General features: G+C 54.2%; 1 protein-coding gene across 2 annotated transcripts in view; it reads right to left on the bottom strand.

Moving 5' to 3' along the window:
* Positions 1-533: 533 nt before the first annotated feature.
* Positions 534-25,995, bottom strand: part of NKD1 (NKD inhibitor of WNT signaling pathway 1) — an 85,481-nt gene continuing 60,019 nt past the window's right edge. Inside the window, exons 5-10 of one of the 2 annotated variants that reach the window (XM_032614385.1) lie at positions 15,188-15,294; positions 11,333-11,428; positions 5,142-5,289; positions 4,570-4,654; positions 3,111-3,238; positions 534-2,089 (exon numbers count right to left, since the gene is read on the bottom strand). In XM_032614385.1, coding sequence (XP_032470276.1) covers positions 1,497-2,089; positions 3,111-3,238; positions 4,570-4,654; positions 5,142-5,289; positions 11,333-11,428; positions 15,188-15,294 — 1,157 coding nt within the window. In that variant the 3' untranslated portion in view covers positions 534-1,496. Of the gene's footprint in view, positions 2,090-3,110; positions 3,239-4,569; positions 4,661-5,141; positions 5,290-11,332; positions 11,429-15,187; positions 15,295-25,995 lie in introns of both variants that reach the window. The other variant, XM_032614384.1, reaches the window with a different exon arrangement.

The raw sequence follows: 25,995 nt of genomic DNA, 5'->3' as shown, positions 1-25,995 counted from the left end.
TGCGTCCTTCCAGTGAAGGTCACGGCTCCTTCAGGTGTCCCCACCCCTCTGTGTCTGCTGAGGATGACTCTCTCCCACGCCCTCCACTCCAGGGGCAGGAGGGGCACCACAGTGCCAGCGCAGGATCTTTTAGGAGGCTTTGCCCACACTATGTAAATATTCCCTTTATTAAGCTCACCCCATTACCCAATTAGAGTGTGTCTGTCATCAGTTTTTCCCGGCGTCCCTGACTAGTTGACAGGTGTCCTTTTCCTGGCCTCCCCGGGTCTCAATCAAACAAAATTCTGCTCTACAGAGGACACTGCTCCAGGGTCCCAGCTCTGGCCACTGTCCCCGTTTCCCTCCACGCTTCTGTACTCCAACAGTCCTCTCCAAAACCAGCCAGATCCCGAACCTCGAGGAAGGATCCCTGATGAGATCAGGTGGCCACTGGCATCTAATGAACAGCGCCCCAACAGGAGGCACACAGGGTCACGTCTGGGCTGTCTCTGGATGTGTCTTGAGAAGCAAAGCATGGACTTCTGCACACCAGAAAAGGTACCTGAGAGTGTATATTTATAGAAAGATACATAGAAATGGACAGATGGCATCTATCTACAGATACAGAAAGCTCTTTTAGAGAACCACGTAGGTATGTATATATTTGCCAATGGTAGGACACCAGGTTTCCACATCTTCGGTCACAACCAACAACACACAATTGCCCGATCTGGGAAAACCACACTTGTCTGTGTGGTTGGTTCCCTCTCCGGAGGTTTCCAAAATGAGAAGGCTGGTTTCAGGGGCAGTCTTTAAATATGGGTGTGTATCTTTCTAAAGAAGAGAGGAGGAGGAGAGAAAAAAGAGAAATGTATTTTCATGTTGCGCACGACAGAAAAGATGGGACTGGTTTGGGGCAGAGGCGTGATCCCACTGCAAAGCTGTGAAAGATAACTCCAGAAAGGACAGCTAAGCTTTCTAGGTTGGGACATAAAAACACACAGCTGGGAAGGTCGCGCAGTCCGCTGAAATCCCTTGTAACACATTACAATCAGTTAAGGGCAAAATAAAATCAGATACTAAGAGGTAGCAGCTGTTTATCTTCTCGGAGATTTCAAGGGTCTCTGGAAGCCGGGCCAGGGAAGGGTGTTCTCCTGGAAGAGACTGGGATGGGGCAGAGCTCTGGCCGAGGGCTTGCCCGGGGCTGGGAAGCGTGTGGAATGGCCTGCGTGGACACCGCAGCTCCGGAGCCCCAGGGAGCCTCTGCCACTACAGGCCACTTCCAAACCCAGAGTCATTTCTTGGGTAAGTTATGCAGTCCCCACGACATATAAATAAAAGTTTAGTTCTGTGTTTCCATATATCTTCTACATGGAGGCTAGCTGAATATTAGTGGAGTAACAATAATTATTAATAAACAATAATCGTCATAATAACAATAATTAATAGAATAATAATGCCTTGGGGGCAGGGGGAGGGGGTCCTTCATATGGTGGGGCAAGGGCGGGGGCGGGGCTCTAGGTCTGGTAGAAGTGGTGGTAATGGTGGTGGTGTTCGTGGTGGTGGTGATGCTCGTGTCTCTGGACCGCCTGGCCGGCCTGGCTCTCGTACACCACCACCGCGGGCAGCTCCCTGACGTGGCCCCGCCCCACGACGGTGCCGCCCACGGCTAGGGGCGCCTGCAGGCCCCGGCACCCCTGATGGCTCTCCTTGGCACGGTGCTTGTGCTTCTTGTGCCCGAGGGGCGCCAGAGTGGGGAGGAGGGCCGGGCTGGCGGCCAGGTGGGCGGATGGGGACACCGCGGGGACAGCAGGTCCCATGGGGGGTTTGCTTCTTGCCCCTCTGGCCACGTGGCCCACACCCACGCTCTTGCCCTGGGCCTTGGGGGACCTCACAAAGTGCTTGCTCCCGTCCTGGGTACCACCCCGGAGCCGCTGCTGGACCTCCGAGACCTTGGCGAATGGGGCGTCAAGAAAGTGGAAGAAGCCAGGGTCCACGCCTGGGGGCTTTCGGTGTGGGACGTGGATGGCTTCTGGCTCGTGGGAGCGAGATCGAGCGGGGTTGGAGGTGCGGGGTGGCAGTTCTGACTTCTGAGCCACTGACGGGGAGCCTAGGAACCAATTCAACAAATGTTTAATGAGCACCTACTGTGTGCTGGTGTCACACGGTGCCCTGGAAACCACTCCGCCCCCGGTTCTCCCAGGCTGATAGAGGCAGCTGCTCCTTATCAGAGCTAACCCGATGCCCCGACGCCCCGCCCACTGCTCCTCCCTCTGCCTTGGAGGAAACTTTTCTGGAATGGAACTTTGCCATCTGCTAAGTGGGAAAAACTGTTTCTGTGTTAGGTCTTTAAAAATAATTAATTCTCCTTCTGAGAGCTTGGAAAGAGAGGAGACAGGGACATTGTTAAAACTGCCTAAGGTCACTGGAGCACAAAGGAAATCTACAAGCATGTTCCTTAACTTATAGAGGTAACTCAGAGAGGAATTAAACATGGGGCGGGGGCGGGGGGAAGGGGAGAAGGGCGTTGTGGGGAGTGAAATTAAGTGGACTGTGTCTTCATCTATCTTAGCAAGAGCTGAGATGTCAAGGGCTGATAAAGACAGAGCCCTGGGCTTCCCTGCTGGTGCAGTGGTTGAGAGTCCGCCTGCCGATGCAGGGGACACGGGTTCGTGCCCGGTCCGGGAAGATCCCACACGCCGCGGAGCGGCTGGGCCCGTGAGCCATGGCCGCTGAGCCTGCGCGTCCGGAGCCTGTGCTCCGCAATGGGAGACGCCACAACAGTGAGAGGCCCGCTTACCGCAAAAAAAAAAAAAAAAGAGCACTGTTTTGCTTAACGAAGCCCAGGGTCCTCACTGGACGAGGGGTGGGTCGGGGTGCAGCGCCGAACTGTTGTTTTCATTGAATTATAAACCCTCGGATACTACTTGATTTTGTTCAACTTTGTGCATGTTTTACTTTAATGTCTTAAATGTTTTGAATGCCATCTCCTCCAAGAAGACTCTACACTCTGTCCAGTAAAAGCTAGGCCTTCCCCCAGCCCAAGCGAACACACATTCCCCCACCAGCCCACCTGCCCGCCCCGCCACGCCCTGCCCTGGCCGCCCTTACTGGTGAAGGAGCTCCCTTACCAGGCCCGAACTGGGACGTGTAGTTTTCTATCCCAGCGAGATCTAAGTAGTGGTTTCTCCTCTCAATGTTCTCATCCACGCAATGGTGGTAGCAGCCGGACTGCTCCAGACGGCTGTCACCCTGGAACCTATCAGGGAAGGCAAGCGAGAGGGTGGGCCCTGGCCTCGCAGTGGGAGTGGTCCCACGAGCTCCTGGGAAGCCACCAGGACAAACCCTTCTGGATCCTCTGTTAATTTCTGTCTGGGTCTTGGGAGCAGGGGCGGGAGGGAGTGAGCACGTCGGCGCTCTGTCCCTCCTCTTCCTCCCCTGCCTGGCCTCCCTGGGCCTTCCGGGAGGACGGGTTAGGGACCATGCTTTGAACAGGCCCAAAGCAAAGGAGAAGGTAACTGGTCAAAACTTAAGGATGCTCCAGAGCCAGGCTTCAAACCATGTGTTCCTAACATCCACCTGGCTCCCCACGGGGTGGGGAGAACAGAAGCCCCCAAGCCACTGGAGTTGAGGCTGGAACACTCCATAACCTGCCCAAAGCTCAGAATGGGCCTTCCCGGTGTGGTGTGAGGTGCAGGGAGGGGCGGGCGGGGGAGAGAGGTGACCTTTCTCCCACTGCGGGATTCTGGGCTCCCTGCCTCTCCCCTTCAAGGGCCTCTGTGATCTGCCCACACTAGCTTGCCTGCTCCCCCAGGGCAGCCCCCCACATCTGTAGCCAGCCTGGGCACCCCCAATTCCTAGCCCTCTCCCCACGCCATGCTGTGTCCCCGCCTGGACCACCTTCTCTCTTTCCCCTATTTGCTTCTCAAATCCCAGTCATTACCTCTCCATGTTCACAGTAGATACTGTCCCACATTACTGTTACTTTATATTACTGTTTACTCAGCACTTTTCTTTACCCAGTCTCTCTCCTTTCTTCCCTTCCTCTCCTCACCTCCTTCCTTGCAGTTAAATAACAACAGGTGAAAGATGAATTGCAGCTTTACAACCCCTTATCCACAATTCTGAAATCCAAAACACGTGAAAACAAAGATCTTCCATAACCCATTTGGCAGCCAAGCTTGCTCTAAACAGATGCGAAGGTAGCTATAGTCTTTCTCTCACTTAGCATGAATATTTATATGTGTCCCTGCAGAAATATCTATGTGCTAAATCCTGGGGTGCTGTGCAGATCCCAGATAGAAATACACTGGGAGCACCTTTCTAAAACTCAACAAACGCCAAATTCCAGAACAAATCTGGCCCAAAGCATTTTGGATGAAGCAACGTGGACCTCCATTTAGCTCTTTGGGCAACTGAGTTTGATTTGCGAACCTGACCTCTGAAATCACTGCCCACCCCCCTATGCCCTGCCCCCGAGGAGAATGTAGACTGCAGCCTCCTGCCTGGAATCCCTTAGAGGTAGGTCCACAGCTGGGGCTCAATCCGTGCTCAGAGGCACTGGGTCGGCTCTGCCCGCGCCCGCCCTACCTGAGAAGGGCCCGCTGCTTCTTCTCCCAGCTTCGCAGCTCCTCGGCGGGCTTGGTCTCTGCTCTGGGCCTGGTGCTCTGCAGGTCTGAGTCCAACCAGAGAAACAGCCCGGTGAGCAGCCTGTTCCTGCACCCGTGGGCCTCCCGGCCCCACCCAGGCTGCCTAGCACACAGCCCTTGAAACTGGCCCACAGCAGCTTCGCAATGGTTCTGCGGGGAGGGTTCTCGCAGCTTCCTGCCCTGCCTGATGCCTCCCCCGGACTCACCTCCTCCCCAGACTCCTTAGCTGACTTCGAGGCCCCGCCCACCTACGCTCCCCATCACAGAAGCCTTTACTGCGGCTGCTGGCCACGCCCAGGCCCACCTCCAGCGCTTTGCTTATGCAGGGCCTTCCATCTGGAATTCCTTCCCTATCCAACCTTCAAGGACCCACTCAAATCCCACCTGTCCACAGAGCAGCTCGCAGGAAAGGCCCCAGGACTCCCTCCCACTCCTCCCAGGTGGGGCTCTGACCCTCCCTGAGAGCTGGGAGTGGACCGACTCCCGTGGCCAGCGTGGCCCTCCAGCCCTCACCGGGATGATGGAGAAGGACGGTCTTCTTGCTCTGGCTCCCATCGGGGGCCACGGTGAGCTTCACCCGCAGCGTCTTGCTCGACGTCGGGGAGTGGTTGACGGAGGAATCGACCACCTCGTAGATGGTGTGCAGCAGGCTGGTGATGTCCTGGATGGCAAGGGAAGCAGAGACCCACGTGCGTTTAAAACAAAGGAATCGGAGGGCCTCCGGAATCTGAAAGGCCGAAACCTCCCTGGTTCCCCCAAAGCCCAGCCTCAGGCAAACACTAGGATGTCAGGGGTTCACAGGAAGGGGAAGCAAGAGTGAGGGAGAGGGAGAGTGAATGACCTGAGTGCACAGGAAGGGCCGTGGGCAGCGGGGTTCAGGGACACCGGGGAGCTTGGAGGGACTGTGGAAGCTGCTTCAGAATACCCTCATCCCAGAGGGGAGCCTCCTGCCCTGCTGGCGGGAATGTGAATTGACGCAGCCACTATGGAGAACAGCATGGAGGTGCCTTGAGAAACTACACATAGAGCTACCCTACGACCCAGCAGTGCCACTCCTGGGCATATGCCCTGAGAACACCATAATTCAAAAAGAGTCATGTACCCCAATGTTCACTGCAGCTCTGTTTACAATAGCCAGGACACGGAAGCCACCTAAGTATCCATTGAGAGATGAATGGATAAAGAAGATGTGGCACACATATACAATGGGATGTTACTCAGCCATAAAGAGAAATGAAATTGAGTTATTTGCAGTGAGGTGGATGGACCCAGAGACTGTCATACAGAGTGAAGTAAGACAGAAAGGGGAAAACAAATACCATATGCTAACACATATATATGGAATCTAAAAAAAAAAAAAGGTCATGAAGAACCTAGGGGTAGGACAGGAATAAAGACACAGGTGTAGAGAATGGACTTGAGGACACGGGGAAGGGGAAGGGTAAGCTGGAACAAAGTGAGAGAGTTGCACTGACATATATACACTACCAAATATAAAATAGCCAGTGGCAAGCAGCTGCATAGCACAGGGAGATCAGCTCGGTGCTTTGCGACCACCTAGAAAGGTGGGATAAGGAGGGTGGGAGGGAGACGCAAGAGGGAGGGGATATGGGGATATATGTATGCATATAGCTGATTCACTTTGTTATACAGCAGAAACTAACACGACACTGTAAAGCAATTATACTCCAATAAAGATGTTAAAAAAAAAAAAAATACCGTCATCCCTCAGGGGTAGAAAATTGCCCCAGGGATGCTATGGGTGGAGAGTTGCACCAGGGACGCTACATCCCCCAGACTTCCAGGCTGTACTGAAAAGCCTAAGCCATCTCCCAGGCACCAGAGAAAGCTCTTATGCTGGGCACTAACAGGTAAACTTGGAGGAGGGCCTCAGATACTGCGGGCGTGGGCGTCAACAGCATCTACTTCTGGTCTGATGAGCACCTCCTGCATGAAAAATGGAAAAGTGGATGCGTCCACAAAGATAAACTATTCTGTGAGAACTTGACCAAATCTCATCTTCTCTCTGGGCCTCAGCTACCCCCTTAACCAGAACAGTGCTCTCCAATCCTGATCGGGTGACGGAGGGGGAAGCAGGTTCCCCTCACTAGGTCTCCCTTTGTACCGGGCATCTGCTAAGGTCCTTGGTCTGAGGGGAGGCCTCCCACTTTGAATGATGTTGGAAAACTCTGGAAAAGGTATCTGCCCTCTATAGGTCAGGCTCACAGATGGTCGATTATCTGCCCAGAGACTCTTCATGAACACAGACAGACTCAGCCCCCTTTTGCCCCCTCACCCATAAGCCCTTGGGCAGAGGTGACACCAAGCACTGCCATGGCCATGCGGGTAGGTGGATGGATGACCAGGAATGCTGGGGCCAACTGGGGTACTGTTCCCACCCACAGGAGGCGGCAGCCACCCAGCTCAACTGATTTGTAATGTGGCAGTGCAGGCTGAGGGTCATTCCAGAGAAGCCAGAAACCCAGAATCTCTTGTTAAATCTTCAGAATCTTTGATACTGGCAACTAGGTAATTTTTTTCAACTCATTCCCCTCTGCCCCCAGCCACAGGCAGCCCCCATTTTATTTCTGTCTCTATGAATTTGACTACCTCTAGGAACCTCATAGATAACCTCTAGGAATCACACAGCATTTGTTTTTTTGTAACTGGCTTCTTTCATGTAGCGTAATGCCCTCAAGGTTCATCCGTGTTGTAGCATGTGTCAGAATTTCCTTCCTTTTTAAGGCTAAATAATATTCCATTGTATGGATATGTCACATTTTGCCTATCCATTCACCCATCAGTGGACACTTGGGTTGCTTCCACCTTTTGGCTGTTGTGAATAATGCTGCTATGAACATGGCTGTATAAGTATCTCTTAAGGAATCTGCCTTCACTTCCTTGGGGTATACTCCCAGAAGTGGAATTTCTGGGTCAGATGGTAATTCTATATTTAATTTTTTGAGGAACCTCCGTACTATTTTCCATAGTGGTTGAACAAATTTATAATCCCATCAACAGTGCACAAGGGTTCTGTTTTCTCCACATCCTCACCAGCACTCGTTATTTTTTTGTCCTTTCGATAACAGCTATTCTGACAGTGTGAGGTACTATCTCATTGTGGTTTTGATCTGCATTTCCCTGATAATTAGTGATGTTGAGCATCTTTTCATGTGCTTATTGCCTATCTGTGTGTCTTCTTTGGAGAAATATCTAGTTAGTCTTTGCCCATTTTTTAATCGAGTTGTTTGTTTTGTTGTTGAGTTGTAGGAGCTCTTTATATATTCTAGACATTGATCCCTTCTCAGACACATGATTTGCAGATATTTTCTCCTATTCCATAGGTTGCCTTTCACTCTGCTGATTGTGTCCTTTGATGCAGAAGTTTTTAATTTTGATGTAGTCCAATTCATCTATTTTTGCTTTTGTTGCCGGTGCTGGGCCAGAACATCTGAGGGCTAGCCTGGGACGGTGGGGCTGCCAGTCTGAGACTTGGGCTCCAGCTACTCACTTGCTGGCTCCCTGGGGATCCCAGCTCTTCTGGCAAGGCCCACGGAGGACCCCTCTTCCCCCTTCTCTTTCCCTTGAGCTGCTCTGCACCACCATGACTGCCTACTCTTTCTCATCATCTTAGGAAGCCTGTGAAGGAGGTGTCATTATTTTACAGGTGAGGAAAGTGAGGTCCACCAACGTCATCACCTAAGCATCATATACCAGGCTTGGGGCCCTGGTGTGTGATCCCCGAGCGTTCCAGCTGATTCGGGGTCTAGGAACATGTGTGCTTTGTCTATCCCAGCTGGAAAATCAGCCCTGTTGACCGCACAGGGTCCGGAACGGAGAGGAGTAGGTGCCTGTAAATACTGTACAAGTGAACACCTGAAGGATGAACAGGTTTTTTCTTCCGAGTTGGGAAGCTGTAGGCTGTGGTTGTGGGGAGGCGGGAGCGCGTCTGCCCCAGCACAGAGGAACATGCATGCTGATGGCCAGAGCGTGTGTAGGGGAACCGTACTTATAGCCAGATTTGAGGAGTGGCTTTGGGGCTAAAAATAGACCCAAAGAAACACCAGGCTGGGTCTTCCCTGGACTGGAAGCCAACCTCCTTGCTGCTGGGCAGGAGAAAGAAACCAGTGAAGGCTCACCCCAGGGGCCGAGCTGGGGCACCCTCCTTGGAAAGCCTCACTTCCTTTCTATTCATCTTGTTAGCAAGGGGTAAAGGAAAGCAGAATGCAGTGTCTGCCTGCAAGGTTTCTGTAAGGTCTCCGAGGTGGGGGACAAACCCTTTTACAGTCAGCTCCTGAGGCTCCCTCGGCCTCTTCTGAGCTAGAAAGGAAGAGGACGGCTACCAGAGGCCGCGTCGTCTGGGCCACCTCACGTGTTAGAAGAGGGGAGAGGCCACCACACCTCTGAGAAGCCCAGCCTGGCTGCCCCCTATTGCCACCCCAATTCAGTTCTGTTACGCAGGCTTCAAGCCTGTAATGTGTTCCCCTGTGAAGATAATGACTCCATTCCCTAACAGGTGGGGGCAGGGGGGTGGGAAACAGGGGCTCCTCGCTATGGAAAAACAATAACCTCCAACAAAAAGCATCACAGCTGGAGGGCACTTGGGGGTCTCCCCTAAACCATCCCTCATCTCCCCAGGGTCCCAAACCAGGAAGGGTCTCCACTGCTTCCCAAACACCCAGGTCCCTCTGGGGGCTTTGCCTCCCTAGAATCCATTCTCTCTTCCCCTAATAACAGCACCTTGATTTTATTTTGTAAGCCAAATCCACCCCGCCCCATTTTCAGTCTATGTGACTCACGGGTCAAATAACTTTCCCCTGACTCCAGAATGAGCACATCGACCCAGAGTTGGCCATTAAAAGCATCACAAACTTATGGCAAAAATGACTGGTTCAGGAGCAGACATGTGACTCAATCAAAGCCAGTCAGATTCGGTTCTGGAACTCCAGCTGACATTCTGAATTTGGGAGGGTTGCAAAGAGCATGGGATATAGACCGAAACTATCAGCTGTTATCTCGCTACTGCCAAGCGGAGAGCAGGCCTGATAATAAAGGAACACAGAGGAAAGAGAACCGTGAAGAACAGCTAGTCCTGAAGACCTTGAGCCTCTGGATCCAGCCATGCCTGAAGTCAGTGCCTGTGGACTGAAGTTTCAGTTACATGAGCCAACATAGTCCTCTTTTCTTTTTCTTACTGTAGTTTGTGCTGGGATTCTGTCACTGATTCCCCAAAGATTCCTGAATGATTAAAATTCACTCACAGCTTCTTCCTCCGACCTGTTCTAACAACCCCCAAACCACAGCCTGCGGAAGAGGTGGGCTTTTTTCACCCAGGTCTCCCCTCTGGCAGCTTCTCCTGCACTGTCTACAGAGAAGAAAATACTGAGCCCTGAACTGGGACAGGGAGATAAGAGAGCAAAGCTTCAATTCTCCCTGGGAACACCCTGAGGCCCTCACGTGTTGGGCGAGAGGTGGGCGTGGGGCCAGCCATGCTCATCTCAGACCTCTCTCTATGCAGATCTGTTACAGGTAGCGCACCTGAACACCAGGGCCTCCTGGGGAGGGAGAGGATGTCAGAGAGAAACAGGACAGAAGAGGCAATAAGGAGGCAGAAGGGATGATACCAAGACCCAGGCATAAGAGAGGCAGCAACAGTCGGCAATAATTCAGATCAGATCACTCGCCAGCTTAAAGCAGCCCTCCCCTGGCTTCCCGTGACACCTGGAATCAGAGTCAGGATGCTGGCTGGAGCCTGAGAAGCCCTGCGCGAGCTGTCCTGCCGGCTCCCGGCTGCAGCCCTGTCTCTCTGGATAAGCAGCCACCGCACCAGTCTCCCCTGGTTCCTTAAATGCCCTGAGCGCCCTCACTCTCCCCGGCCCATGGCTCTGCCCAGCTCAGCGCCCACGTCACCCCCTCCAAGAGGCTTCCCTGGACACTCCTGCCCATCTCGCTCATACCACTCTGTTTATTTCCGTCACTGAACACGTCACAGCTTACGATGACCCTGTGACTGTTCGGGCTCTGCTTCCCTCAGCGGACTGCTGGAGCTACACGGCTAGAAACTGCGTCTGTGCTGTTGCCCACTGTGCACCCAGTACACAGGAGATGCACCCAGCAGGTGCGCCATGCGCGGACTCAGGTATGTAGAGAGGGCGCGAGGAACCGAGGGAGGAAAGAGATGTGGGGAGATTTGAGATTTGAGGGAGAGAGAGACACAGGCATGTAGGCGGAGGGGAGGGGGAGGAGGAACGGGCCTGTGAACTGAGCCGCTGGCCGGGCCCTTGGAGCTGCTCGTTCCTGCATCAGTGGGGGTAGGCGCTGCCTGGCCTCTGTCTGTCCAGCCCACCCCAGCTCCTGGGCAGACTGGCCGAGGTGGGAAGGGGCCTGGGGTGATCTCAGAGCTCCAGGACCAGAGAGAGAAGGAGGCAGGACAGGACTCTGTTGGGGCCCAGGGTCCTCCTCTAGGGAGGCCTGGGCTCAGCGCCTGCCTCTTGCCCCTTCTGCAGCAGGAACGGTGCCTCGGCCAAGAGCAGCCCGGCAGCCCTTCCCCTCCCCATTCACAGGTCTCCGTGAAGCTCCCAGCAGCCTCGCTCCTGCCCTCCCCACCTACCCTTAGGAGAAGGGGAAGGGACAGCAGTGGCCGGCTCATCGTGGGCCTGCGCCCAAGGGCGTGGCCTGGCGGGAGGCCAGGCGGGTGCACTCACCTCACGGGTGACCTTGCCATTGTTGTCAAAGTCGTACAGAGTGAAGGTCCACTCCTGCCGGCTGTCCTCCTCCACAGACACGTCACACTGCAGCTCCTGGACACAAACAGACAACAGACGAACGTGGTTGATCACGCGGAGGCTGGAACACCCATAGGCCACGTCATGGGGCTGCCACCTCCCCCTGTCCTCCCCAGACTCTGTGTGAAGAAGAGCGTGATGACTACTGAGCCCACACGCCACAACTACCGAAGCCCGCGAGCCACAACTACTGAGCCCACGTGCCACAACTACTGAAGCCCACGCGCCATAACTACTGAAGGCTGCGCGCCTAGAGCCCGTGCTCCGCAACAAGAGAAGCCACCGCAATGAGAAGCCCACGCACCACAACGAAGAGTAGCCCCCGCTCGCCGCAACCAGAGAAAAGCCCGTGCACAGCAACGAAGACCCAATTCAGCCAAAAAATTTTTTTAAAATAATAAATTTATTAAATAAATAAATACATTTATTAAAAAAAAAAAAAAAAGAGCGTGATGACCAAGACGTGACGGGCCCGGGAGAGAGGCCAAGCCGGGCAGGGGAGCGTGGGTCTGGGGAGAGGTGTCTGCCAGGTGCAGACAGTCTCTGGGTCTTCAAAGGCCAAGGACACACAAGGGGGCCTCTGGGAGGAGGCTCTGTGGCCTCAAGAAGAATGCACTTGGACCCAGGGCTAGACGCTACTGGAAGATGCAGGGGTGACTCAGGGAGCCGTGACGGGACTCCCAGGGTGGCCACCTGACCTGGAAGGTAGGACAGGAGGGGCATTAAGAGTTAAAGAGTCTGCCCCAGGTGCCAGCCCAGGCTTGGCCCTCCACAGCTGCGTGACCTTGGACATGGCCCTGCTCTTCTCTGTGCCTCAGTTTCCCCTCACATAAATTATGGAAAATGATGGTATCGACCTCAGAAGGTTGTTGGGAGCATTAACTGCTCTGTCCCACGTCCCCTCGGCCCCCTCCACATTCCCCTGTAGCTGCGGTGGGCAGTCTCCGACCTCCCACCTCAGGCGCCCGGCTTCCCTGTCCGAAGGCAGCCCCAAGCAGTCAACCTGAACAGGGAGGGGCCAGGCCGGGGGACACACCTGAGCACATTCGGAGTTGCTCTCCGAGGGGCCCCAACGGACAGAGCCGAGCTGCCCGTGACCCGCCCATCAACCCCCCGTCACGGGCGCCCCTGCTTCCCTGCTACCCCCTGGGATCACCTCCCAAGTCCTGTCTCAGGGTCGGCTTTAGGAGGACTGGAAACCAGTGTGTATGCCTCTTGGCACAGAGAAAAGCCTAATTAATGGTAGTAGCTGCGATTGTGTTTGCTGGAATGGTTAATATAGTGATGATGTCATCGTCACTCCCACAACCCGAGGTGTCCGACCACAGGGACTTGGAGCTGGGAAGCGGGGGCTCCGTCACTGGCGGCACATACGCGGGGGCCGGCGGAACCCCAGACAAAGAGATCCGGAAAGGATGGCCGTTTGGGGAAAGAGAATCCAAAAACGGCCTTTGAGAGCCACAGTTCTATGAAAACAAGCAACGACACCCCCAGACCATCCTCGGCCCAACTCTCCTTCTGCATGAGAACTGGCTCAGCCCCCAGAGAGCGGAGGTGCCCGGCCTCCCAAGGCTGGTGGGAGTGAGCCCCAGCACGGCATCCCTGCCCCTGGCTTCCACAGCTCAAGCCGGCTCCCTCCAGCAGTTCTTGGGCAGCCCCCGCTGAGTTCAAAGTCGGCCTTCCCTCAGTTGTGACACGCCTGTCTGATACCTGCCAAGTGCCCACTCTGCTCTCTGAGGCACCGTGTCGTGCAACACAGCAATCGGCCCACACACATGCCTGTACACGGGTGCGTGCTTGCGAGCACACACACACGGACACGTATACGTATGCATATACACTCCCACGCATACACACACATACTCACACGTACATACATATACACGTGCACACACACATTCATACGCACATGCACGCACACCTACACGCGTGCGCGCACACACACACACACACACACACACACACACACACACACGGTGTTTACCTGCTTCCCTCTCCCAGCCCCTCCACTTGGCTCCAAAGACAGCTCGGGTTAGAAGTTCAGAAACACGGGTTAAGTAACTACCCCCACCTCCCGTGACCTCTGTCACGTGCACCTTCCTGTCCCCCCAGCCCCGGACCTCTCAGGTGAGTCTTCCTCTGGGACCATGGATGAGTCACAGGCAACAGCCGGCCCCACTCCGGAAGCGGACCCACTTGGGCTTCCTGGGAAGACGTCTGGGTCTGGGCCTTCCCTCTGCCTCTGGGCTTGGCATTGGCTTTGCCGAGCACCCCCAGAAGACCTGCAGGGACCCGGGGTCGGGGAGCTCAGGACGAAGCTTAGCACCCACAGCTCCTCAACTAGATGCCACCTGACCCCTGAGCTCCCGCATCCAGGACCCTCAGTGACCTGTCTTACCCACACCCCTGCATCATCCCCCCGACTCCCTGCACGATGCAGCTTGCTGTCCCGCACAGCCCGCCGGCCCTGCCAAGCCTCCAGGACTCTGCCGTGCTCTTCCCTCCACCAGAAGTGTCCTCCTGAGACCAAAGGCTACCCCCCGTGCGTCACCTCTCCCAACCCGTGCTCCTATGCCCAGAGGCTCAGCATCGACACTCGCCCCCTCCAACCTCTGCCTGCAGCCACGGCTCCCTCCTCCGGGCACTGCATCGAGCGTCTGGACTGCCAAAATGCCCATCACCCCGCAGCCCTCCGGCCTCACTTAGGTGACCTCCCTGTCCCCCTCCATGCTCCCAGATCCCCATCACGTCACCAACTGTGCAGTTACTGGGCCCAGGTCACTCATCTGTCCCCCTTGCCATGCTGTGCTCCATGAGAGCAGGAACCATGTCCAGTTCACTGCCGGGTTCCCTGGTACCCGCAGTTGTCAATCAACACTGGTTGGAAGGAGGAAAGGAAGTACTCATTCTGAATTGAACACCCTTTTAAGCACTTGAGATGCATGCTTCCGACATCCCAATAAGATAGATATCGCCATTTCACGGCGTGGGGGGCGCAAGTGAGGCAGCGGCAGAGCTGGGAACTGTCCCCCACCTGCTGGCCCCAGAGCTATGCCCTAGTGATCTCATGAAGGGAACAGAGGAGGAAGGAGGTGAGGGTAAAAGGAGGGCGGGGAGGAGCCGGTAAGCTCCCTGAGGGCAGGTCTAGGTCTTGCTCTCAGCACCTGGCCCTGTGCTTGGTACACAGAAGGAGCTTCATATTCCATTCGGGGAGGCAGGACAGACAGACTGTGGGCTCTGGGCGCGCATGTCCCCTTTGGTGTTGACCACCTGAGTCCCAGACAGAGTCAGGGACCTGCCCCAGGTCTCCTGGTCGTCCACACCCCACCTGGGAGTCCCCACATGCTCCCCAGAACAGCCTTGGGAGCTAGAAGCAAAGATTTCTTTCACCAATGAGGAAACTGAGGCCCAGAGAAGAGGGTGGTCACCCAGGCAGTAACAGCAGCACCAGGGCCAGGGTGCCGTCTCCCCTGTTCACTCTCCTGTCCTTCCCCCAGGCCACCAGGCCACAGCCCAGGGGCATCCTCTGGCCACCACTCCATGTTGAGAGGGGCCCCAAGCTGAGAAGGGAGGGCAGAGGGGAGTCCCCAGGGCCTGAGCTGAGCTGGGGCGGCCCCAGAGGTAGCAGTAGAAACCTCTCCCAGAGGGCGGCTATTCACCTAGGAGGGGAGGGGCCTTCAAATCTGGATGGGCCTCAGCTTCCCTCCTCGAAAAGCAGCACCGAGAAGAGAAAACATCTCCATCCAGGGCCCAGCACCAGGAAAGGAAACTTACTTCGAATTTCAGCTGCTTCTTGGAGCCCGGGCAGGATTCGCCTGTCTTGTCCATCCTCTTCTCATCTCCACTGGCCAGCCCGTCCGTCTTCTCGGGAGGCAGGGCCACTGCAGGGAGAGGCGAGGAAGAAAGCGTGAGGAGGTGGGTCCCGAGCCTCCCAAGCCCAGGTGCCGGGCTGCGGGGCCACCAGCTCCCTGTGGCTTTGTCCCGAGGATGTCCTCGCCATGGTGTGGGGCCCATTCTGCCCTGCCGGTTTGCTGCAGTCCAACTGCTCTGTCCTCTGGCCCTGTTAATGCCCAGGGCTGCCCCAGGGGAGACCCTCTTCCCAGGGTGCCTCTCTGCCCGCTGCTCAGGTCACCCCAGTGGGCCTCTCAGGCCTCTGTTCTCTGCATTCTGAGGCCACCCAGGGCAGTGCTGGGCCAAAGGGCAAGTGAATGAAGGCAGACAGGTGCTTTTGGAGCCCCCAGGGGGCGCTCTGGACCACAGCCACTTTCTGCAGTCTCTGCCTTCCAGGAGGACATCGTGGTGTCCTCGAAGATGCCACCTGCCTGGGCACACTGGCGGGTGGTCAGGAAGAGGGACAGAAATGGGGAGTGATAGAAATGGAGTTCACTGGGGTAGGCGAGGGGCATATACACGAGCACACACGCGCACACAGACACGCAGGCAGGCACACCATGGTATCTTCAGGAGCCGGCTCACCCCGGGCCTTTCATTCTGCCTCTGCTCACCTAGAGGGTCCTCCCTCTGCCAAAGGTATTGAGCAGAGGGTTCTATGGTCCTTGTGCGTCCTCCCAGGAGCAGTGGGAAGGTGGGCATGAAAGCCCGGGTCCTGTGGACACCGTTTTCCCGTGAATACCCCTAACAGGTGCCAGGAGAACAGTGCAGGGGAGCAGCCATCATCTCTGAGCTAGGACCCAGCCCACGAGGTTCCCTCAGATCTTGAAAGTCCCGCAAGACCCCTTCAGCCCCTTCTGTCTCTGCCTGATAAAGGGGACTCAAGTTTGCTCAAAAATGTGCTTTCCAAAACAGCCTCACAGCTCCTCTCTTTAGATTCCCTCAGCTGCCCTGGGGCAGTGATTCTGTTGTCCTGTTTTACAGGGGAGCAAATGGAGCCTGGCTCCCACCTGAGGAACTGTCCCCTTATGCCTGACTCAGGGTGGCCCAGGAGGGCCATGTAAGGAGCTGAGATGACTGGGCAGTGGCCCCAACCATGGGTGGACTTTCTTGGGAAGTCAGGAGCCTGGAGAAATGCAGCCACCAGGCCAGGAAACTAGGTGGGGGGCTTTGCCTCCCCCCCCCCGACCTGTCCTTACACCGCACTCACACACCTTTGCATACCAGGACCCAGGAGTGGCTGCTGGGGAAGTTCCCCAGCCCTCCCGCTCCACTTCCGCCCCGTGGGCCCAGCAGCTATCCAAAGCACTTCCCGTGGGGCCCCGCACAGCTTGGTGGCCTCCGTGCATGAAGACGAGGCAGTGACCTCACACAGTGCTGACTACACCGTTCAGGGGCTCACTCGGTCCTCACAGTGACCCTGTGAGGCAGCTACTGCTATCAGCTCCACTTTCCAGATGGGAAAACTGAGGCACAGAGAGGCTAAGTGCTTTGCTACTAACTGACGGGGCTGGGATTTGAACCCAAGCGACCTGGCTCATGCTCTCGACCACTCCAGGCCATTCCCGGCTTGGTTCAGGAGACTTGGTGCCAGCCCAGGGACAGGTTAGTCTCTGCTTGGGTTCTGACCCTCCCGACACCGTGTGTGGCCCTGGGCAGGTCACGTAACTTCTCTAGACATCTCAGTTTCCTCAACTGTAGAATGGGGATGATAACAGTCCCCTCCCCAGAGGATTCCTGTGTGGATTCAAGGAGCTATGACCGAAAGGGCAAAGACAGACCCAGCCAGGGCCAGCACACGGGGTCCAGCCATTAGTAGTCATGTCTGGGGAATGATGTCCCGACACGTTTAATCTTTTAGGAATCATGAAGTGGGCAGCTAAGTTTTTTTTAAACTGAGGCTTTGGGATACAAACAGACACAAAGTGTCATATCAGCCTGGGTAGGGAGCAGGGCAGGGGGGAAGGAGATAAAGATAAGGATGCTCCAGTCACAGGCCAGACAGGCGGGGACAGGAAGGCTATGGCAGCCAGTGACTGACCCGGCTCCATCACAGCTCCCCTCGTGGCTGGGCCTGGGGGCTGAGGCAGCCACTGCCGGGTGTCCCTGTCCTTCTCTTCACACCCAGTGGGATGCAGGGAGCCCCCGGCTCTGCATTTCCCCGCAGCAAGGCAACAACTCCCTAGAGCTGTCAGGGGCTCTGGCTAGAGATACCATCTCAGTCACAGACCCTGGCTCCTCCCTGGTCGTTTCACAGAATGAGGCCAATGAGAATAAACCTAAAAGATCTGGCTCCTCCGGGGTGGGGGCACTTGGCATCCTCATCACTGGGGCAGTTGCAAGGGGAAGGTCACTGGTGCTGACCGCTCCTGGGGTAGTGGATGAAACCAAGTCCAGCCCTCCCTGCTCCTCCAAAGCAAACACCTCCAGGGCCAGAAGGCGTCCCGCTCTGGTGTGACGCCGAGCCCCAGGGAACTCAGGTGGGAGACTGGCCAGTAACCCAAGGACAGCCAAGCATACGGCCTGCGCCACCCTGATCCCTCCATCTCAAATCTATCAGTGCACTGCTGGGCCAGAGCTGCCACCATCATGGGAAGAAGAAAAAGAAAAAGAAGAAAAACAAAGGCCAGCTCCATCTTCAAAGCTGCTGCCTCCCTCTGCCGAAGTCCTGGCTGGAGATGCAAGCCGGCCAGGCTTATCGAAACCAAACTTCAAGTTCAAAGGGAAGTTATCAGAAAACCACCTTCAGGTTCAATGTTGCTTTTCAAGTTCCACTTGATAAAACCCAAAGAAAAGAAACCTCTGTCCCTGCTCTCTCCTTCTCAGGACCACCCCTCCCCTTGACACCCAAACAGCCCGGTCCTTCCTCAGGTCCTCCCCTCCTGCCTTCCTTTCTCCTCTCCCAGGGAGGAGAGGGACATCCCCCTCCATCCCTTATCCTCATCGTATGTCCTCTCCAAAGACCAGGGCTTTGTCCTTTCTTCACCAGGGGGGTCTGATCCCTCATGCCACCCTAGCTCAGAAAACCACCTGGACACCCAGCCGGGGCCGATTCTCAGCATGGGGACAGGTACAGCCGGGTAGTAGGACTGACTGCAAGCCATCTGCCCTGGGGTCTGGGGGCCAGGAACAGTCAGCGCCCCTTTGTCCCCACCAAAGAAAGTCTTTCTCTCTTTCACTCTCCCCTGCCCAGCGGCCAGAAGAGGTGGCAGATAACCAGTCAGCAAGCCATGCAGACCCCAATGCCAGAGGCCTGGGCTGGGACTCAGGGACCCTGCTTCTCCATCCACATAACCCACTGAAAGCAAACAACGAAAACCCGCCACCTGCCCCAGCCACCCCTGTGCAGAACAAATCGCCCTCCCTCCGTGCATCTGTCCTCGGGCACATGGGCAGGTGGGAGAAGGGTGAGTGGGGCTCGCCACAGGCTGCCTGGGTCCAATCAACTGGAGATATTTTTGTCAAGATGGGTTTTAGCACCAGAGTCCAAGCGCATTCCCTGTCTCCTATTCCTGTGCAGCCCAGCAGGTTTCCCACGCCCCGCCCCCAGAGGTGATCTTTTGCGGGGCATAGTTTCAGGGGGACTCTGATCACTCTTCAATTGCAACAGTAACAACACTGCTAATTTGAAAGCAGGAAGCAAAGCCGTGCAAGGGGTAGGAGAAAAAGGAAGGGAAGGGACAGAGAGAGGAGGAACCAAAGCCTTTCACTCGCCTATGAAGAACCCTTGGTGACCTAGAGCAGGGGTTGGCAAACTACAGCCCGAGAGGCAAGCCAACCCACCGCCTGTTTTTGTAAATAAAGTTTTACTGGGACACAGAGACACTCACATCCATTGTCTATGGTGAAGCAGAGTTGAGTAGCTGCAACATAGACTCTAATGCCCACAAAGCCTAAAACATGTACTTTCCCAGCCCTTTACAGTAAACCATGTGGACTGTGCCTTAGGTTAAGTGCAGCTCTGCACACCTACGAGGATACATCCTTGATAGGCAGGGTGCAGGCTTCACCTGCTGCTCACCTGCTTGACTGGAAATCCTTGTGCAGTCCACAACCTGCCCAACCATACACAGTAGCCATGGAAGAAAGAAAACGTCAACTCTGCTTTCTTAAAACCAGGTCTCAGCTCAAACAAGTCTGGGGCAGCGTGTGGAGCTCCTTCTCTTTGGAAGCTGTTCCCTATCCCTCCTCTCACCACGGCCACAGCCACGAGGAGCCAGCCGGCCGTCTGTGTTTACCAGATGATGGCTCTGTCCCACATTAGCTCCCAGCCTGGCATCTCTCCACCCCTAGCAACTGCCAGATTAAATGCATTACTTGACCATCTTCACCCGGCTCCCTTTGATGTTCCCTTCTCAAGCTTCAAAATACCTTTTGGAGGGAGATCAGACAGCATTAAACAGAATTACTAATTAATTAAGCAAAGTTAAATTTTAAACACTGTTTGTTGTGTTAGCCAAAAGCCTGAACAGAACAGACTTTTTTCCTCCGCTGAGATCAAAGACAGTCTCTTCCCTCTCCCCTCCCCCAGTTTAAAAAAAGGGGGTGGGGGTGGGGCGGAAGAGAGAGAGAAACAGGAGAGTGCTTGAGCACCGCGGAGAGTAGGAAATGCCGGAATGGGCACAACTCTGATCGTGGGTCCCTGACACCCACCCAGGGACCTAATGGGAGGCATCTGAGGCTTATTTGGGACTTCACGCTGGGAGAGCCACGGTCACTTTCTCGGGACTGTTTAGCAGTGACCCAGGGAGCAGGATGGCATAGCCCACCCAGCCTGAACTGTTGACAGCTGGCGCCGCCCAAGCATGAGAAGAAGAAGGGCTGTGAAATTAAACAGATCCAGCCTCCTGAGGCCCCACCCTCCTGAGCAGGATGAGCGCCCCAGGGTTCTTCCCCCACTCCTGGCCTTGGGGTCAGGGTCATTTGGGGTCATTGGGAGACCGGCTCTAAGAAGCCGGCTGTGCACGGTACAACTCAAGGGGGCGCTGTTCACATGCCGGACATCCTAGATTTGTGTATTGCTTGTGACCGTTTTCGGACAGATGGCAGAAAGATGTCTGGAGGAGGGGCTCCTTTTTCCAATTTGTACAAATGCATTTGTTGCTAGCAGAGGGCTGTCTAAACCCATTCAGTCTGCAGTCCTATCTGGGATCTCCTGATGGCTTCATGGGAGCCGGTCACATCCACGCAGGCAGAATGCAAGTTTCTCGAGAGAGCTGGCTCTGCTAGCTGCTGCCTCCTGGGCTGCCCACAGTGCCTAGCACGTACCGTACGTGCACAGAGCAGATATTCCATCCCAGCGAGGTCCACTGCAGCAAACCCCACCCACAGGTGGACGGAAGGCAGGCTGCATAACAAACACCATGAATTCTGGTGTGATTGAGACTGCGAACTGGCATGGGAAAGGGGGTGGTTTAAAAAGGGTAGGTCTGTTCCTGAATCCCAGACGTCGGCTAAAACCCAAACCCTGGATGATATCAGCCAATGCCAGCTTATTTTAACACAATCCAGAAAGGCCTGGTTGATATTAAACTTTGGAAGAAGAGACAAATTTGAAACATGTATGATTAAATCAACCCCACCAAAGACCAGAAATTACTAACGCTGAAATGCCAGGTGCACACCTCTCTTAGCCTGGTTACCTGGCAAGTTCTTCTCAGTTGATACAATGTAAGTAAGATTTAACACAAGCCAGAGCTTCTGGCGGGAGTTTGGACCCTGGCCTTAATGTAGCCACAGGCCTTTCTCAATTGTCCACATGCAGATTATCTGCCACAAATATTTTAGGCTCAGGGTGGCTTGCCAGGATGTTTCTGACTCCCCAACCCTCCGAAAGCAGCTGTTAGAGGGAATGCAGATGAATTTTAATATTAGCCTATGCCAAATATAATTAGGAGGGTAAATCTACTGCCAGTAAAAAGAGAAAGATATCATATGTGCATTCCAGGCCAAATGGTTTCTTGCATTATCTGCATGAGGCGCTCCTCGGGGAACGAGGGTCTAGAGATACACAAATCTATCTGTCCCTGCACAGAGCAGCGGGCTGTACGTGGAAGCTGGTAAAGTTAGTGGGTGCACACGTTATTCCACTAAGTCCTCTTAATAGCACCATGCGGGGTGTGTTACCGTTTGCATTTTACAAGAGGGAACGAAGTGTAAAAAGCAAACTTGATTGAGCCACTTGCCAGCTGCTGTCTCTCAGCCCCATCTCTCCACGGAGCTGCTTTTCCCCCACCAAGAGCACACTCTTTCTGTCTCTCCAACTCCCGTCCACCTTTCAGGTCTTCACTGTAAACGTCCCTACCTCTGAGAAGAAATGCCCTCATGCCCTCAGGGGCTAGGTTAGAGTTCCCTGCTCAGTGATCCCCGATTATACTGTTATTTTCATTATTCATTTGACTGAATACTCCTGCTGCAGCTCCAACATACATTACAGTGCCTGTCACCCTACGTAGAAGTGTCTCGTCATCATCGCCATCAAAATGAAACAACAGGAAGCAGCACAATCAGGATGTGAACGCAGACGGTGTAGGAACAGAAAACTAAAATCCCAGTTTCCTGCCCCCCCAGCCACTGTTCTCTCCATTCTGTCACACAACGATAGTTAACACCTGTTCCTGCCTGTCCCACAACCATTCTCCCCTTCTGATAATAGCATCTGGGTTTTCTCTAGGGGCCACCCCTCCCCCATCTCAATCCATCTGGTTTACCAGGGGCTGATCCCACTCCGAGCTTCCGGGATGCGCCCAGCACCCAGACCCGACCAGCTTATTTCATCCTGATGGCCCTGTGACTTAGCTCAGTGGCAAAGGACAGTTCATCGTGGAGCTAACGAAGCTAGAGCTTCTGGGCCTCTCGCTTGCACGGGCCTCTTCCAAGTTGGAATGTGTTGACATTGGTTGTTTGCTTGTTTTTGTGGCACTTTCAAAATTAGATATTTTATCCTCAATCGGTTAAGAACACTGTCTCTTCCCATTCTGACTTCCCACACGTCCCCTTGTGTCACATGGTATTGGAGTGAACACGAGCATTTCTGGAATCACGCTAAGGGGAGGGTGAGTTGGGGATATATTTATTTAGGTTTAGTGGGAAAGATATTGTAAACAGTAATATATAAATACATATATTTGTATATAACTGGTTCATAGTTATGAAAGAGAAGCATGTCTTCTTTTTCTTAAAGAAGACCCCGCCAAACTGGATAAGCTTGGGTCCCACAAAATCTATACCTACTTTGTCCAGTAAAGTAAGAATCAAACTTCTGCAAGAAATAATGGACTTGGGAGCTCTCTTTCACCTGTGATAGCTCAGCTTGTAGGTTGTGAGCACCCAGATCAGGGTAGTCATCTTGGCCACCTTAGTGGGAGAGACTAACAGAGGGCAGAGGGAGAGATGATGGAGGGAGAGAGGATGAACTATGTGTGTGTATGCGTGTGTGTTTTGATGACATGGTTTGAGCTCCTGGATCCAACCAGCCCTTCTTAGGCAAGATCTACCCCAGAGTTTTTCAATTTCATGAGCCAGATCTTAAGCGAGTTTGGGTTGCATATCCAAAAGAACCCAAAGAATCCTGACTTAACTGTCCATCACTTGGAGCCCTTGCTTTTCAGGAAAAACAAAACCAACAGCAACACATAATTGACCCAGTGAAATACTCTCGAAGCTGGTTTCTGGCACCACCAGCAGGTGTCTACCCCTTCCTGGGTTTTTTTCTCCTCACTCCTGCTTCCCCAGGTTACATTTTTCTGTAAGTAGATTTTATTTAAGGGCCAGTTGTGACTGAGGGGAAAGAAGAAAGGGGAAAAAAAAAAAAAAAAAACCCTTCCCAACACATAGCATTCTGGCCTTTTTTTCTCATCAGAGCATAAGGTTGATGGCCACTCTGCTTTGAGGTTTGAATAGGATTGAGACGAAACATCTGTTGGGGGAAGGAGGGGGAAACGCCGGGAGAGGGAGAGGGAAAGGGAAAAAAGCCTTCTTTGGGCTAAAAATATCATGTCCCTTCCACTCTCCCCCATCCCCGCCCAAGTTAAAACATGTGATGAAATTCAACTTTTAAAATCTAACCCCGAGCTACTTGAAACTATGAAAGCCTCCTCGGTATCTGACACCAGTCAGAATTTCCACTGTTCAAGCTGAGCTTTTATGAAGAACAGACTTGAGAGAAACTGCTGTCACGGCTGAAGCCCGGGCTTCTGGGGGGACTGCACTGGAGTGGAGTCTGGGCGACTGACACTCACCGGCAGGACAGGCTCTGAACTGAGGGAGAGAAGCCAGCGGGGTGTGGCCTGCCTGCCCCCTCTGTCTGGGGGTCCCTGCTGCTCTGCAGTGAACTCCCCTTCCTCCCAGACTTATGGGAACCACCGGCCAGCCCCACCAATTGACAAGCCTCACCCAGGACTCCCATGGAGCTATCTGTGGCCACTTCCTGAGAAGTCCTCACTCTCTCACTCTCTCCCTCTCTCTCTCTGGCTCTCTGTCTCTCTCTCTCTTTTCCCCAAATGATCCCTGAACCCTAGACTCGGTGTCCAACTGTCTACTCAGCATCCCTTACCTGCAGGTCAAACAGGCATCTTGAAACTGACATATCCAGAAACAAAAGCCTTGACTGTCACCTGCCAATACCTCCACCGCAGAAGTGCCAGCAACATTTCCTTAGTTCCTTAAGCCAAAACTCTAAGGTGTGCCCGGATCCCTTTCTTTCCCTCCCCCGCGACCGTCCACCTCCTGTCTCCCAGGCCTCCCCCCTCTCCCCCAGACCCATCCACTTCTCTCCAGCCCCTCAGCCCCAGGCTAGGCCAAGGCCATCACCTCTCCCCTGCACTATCGCAATCACCTCCTGTTTTCATTGCTTCCTTCCTTCCTCGGAATGACCCAACCTTCCCAGGAGCCACAATTAACTGGTGAATGTGGAAGTCAGAATCTGGCACTCTTCTGCCTCAAACATTCCCACAGTTTCTCTCCAAAAGCAGCGTGAAACCCAAGCCCGTGGTCCCATGCTCATCCCCCGGGTCTCCTGCTGCCACATGGGCCTCCCCTCTGTGCTCCCCTAAGCCCCACGTTCCTCCCATCTGGGGTTCGGCTCATCCTTCACATTCTCCCGTGGTGGCTTGTTCCTGGTACCTGCATGTCTGCTGAAATGTCACCTCCTCAGAGAGGCCTGTCACACTCCACCCTTCCCTGGGTGTCACCTCCTCACAGAGCGCCACTCCCAGAGCCTTGTGTGCTCACTCCCTGGCTTATTTATCCACTACCCTGCCTCCTCCATGTCGACACCCTGACAGCAAGGTCTGCCGACCTCGTGGGTGGCTCGAACCCAGAGCCCAGCAAGGCCCCACACCTGCAGCAGGTACTCAGTAAATACTTGCTGAGTGAGGAAGAGACTGTCCTCAGTCTGCTGTGTGACCTTGGACAGGTCACATCCCCTCTCTGGGCCTCAGATTTCTTACCGCAAAGGAAGGGGACTAACGGCCTCCCAAGGGCTCCTCTGCTCTGTGAATGGTTGACATCTCATACCTGGGAGCCTGGATGGACTGGAGTGGGGGCACATGGGGCCTGCCTGGGGGCCTGACTCCAGTGACTTCACGGTGTTGGCCTCGTTCTTCTTGTGAGCACAGTCATGACGTCCTCCACTGACAATTTTTCAACTTTACAATGGTGCAAAAATGATACACAATCAGTAGAAACTTACTCCGAATTTCAAAGCTGGATCTTTTCCCGCGCCGGCGATACACGCAGTACAACCCCTCTTGTGATGCTGGGCAGCCGCAGTGGGTCCCAGGTCCCAGTCAGCCACACGATCACGAGGGTCAGTAATCCATACATTTACAACCATTCTGTACCCAGACAGCCATTCTGTCTTTCACTTCCAGTACCGCATTCAATAAAGGACAGGAGCTATTCAAGACTTGATTATAAATAGGTTTTGTGTTAGATGATTTGCCCAAGTGTAGGCTAATGTAAAGTGGGCAAGGCTAAGCTATGATGTTCGGTAGGTTAGCTGTACACAATGCACTTCCGACTAACGATATTTTCAACTTACAATGGGTTTATCGGGGCGTAACCCCATCATAAGTCAAGGAAGATCTGTATTTATTGAGCACTTATGGCCTGCCAGGCTATGTTGTGCACTGAGAGTGATAGGAGACACTCAGAGAGTCTAATAGGATTAAAGAAGCTTTGAAAATAGGTCTTCTTTGATCTGGACTAGTAAATAATTACAAACACCAGTTGGCTCCCCCTCAAGAAAGAGGAACCCACGAGACAAGAGTCAGGACAGCTCACAGACACGGGCATACTCTGAACCAGGGCTGTTCTCGGGGCTTATATAACCTCGCCATCTGCACAGGAACTCTGAGGAAGGAATACTATGACTGCCCCCAACAAGAAACTGAAGCACAGAGAAGTTAAGTGACTCTCCCAAGGTCACACAGTGAGTGGTGGTAAAGCCAGGCTGGATCTGGGGTCTGACTTCAGAATAAAGGGAGAAGGGTGCCTCTCATGCGCTCCGATGGGGTTGCAGGAAGACAAAGTTTGAGCCATGCAGACTGGGACAGGCCCTGGACTCACAGTGGGGCTGCTCAGCCGTCCGGGTCTCAGTCCCAACACCACTGCTCTGCTCGGCAGGACCACGGCCAGGGAAGCAGAGACCCCCACGGACTCTGCCAGGAGAAAGCCGGCTTGGGCCAAAT

This window comes from Phocoena sinus, chromosome 19, assembly GCF_008692025.1.
Source record: "Phocoena sinus isolate mPhoSin1 chromosome 19, mPhoSin1.pri, whole genome shotgun sequence".
Lineage (NCBI taxonomy): Eukaryota > Metazoa > Chordata > Mammalia > Artiodactyla > Phocoenidae > Phocoena > Phocoena sinus.
The sequence above is the reverse complement of the archived record's forward strand: the minus strand, read 5'-3'. Positions and strand labels throughout refer to the sequence as shown.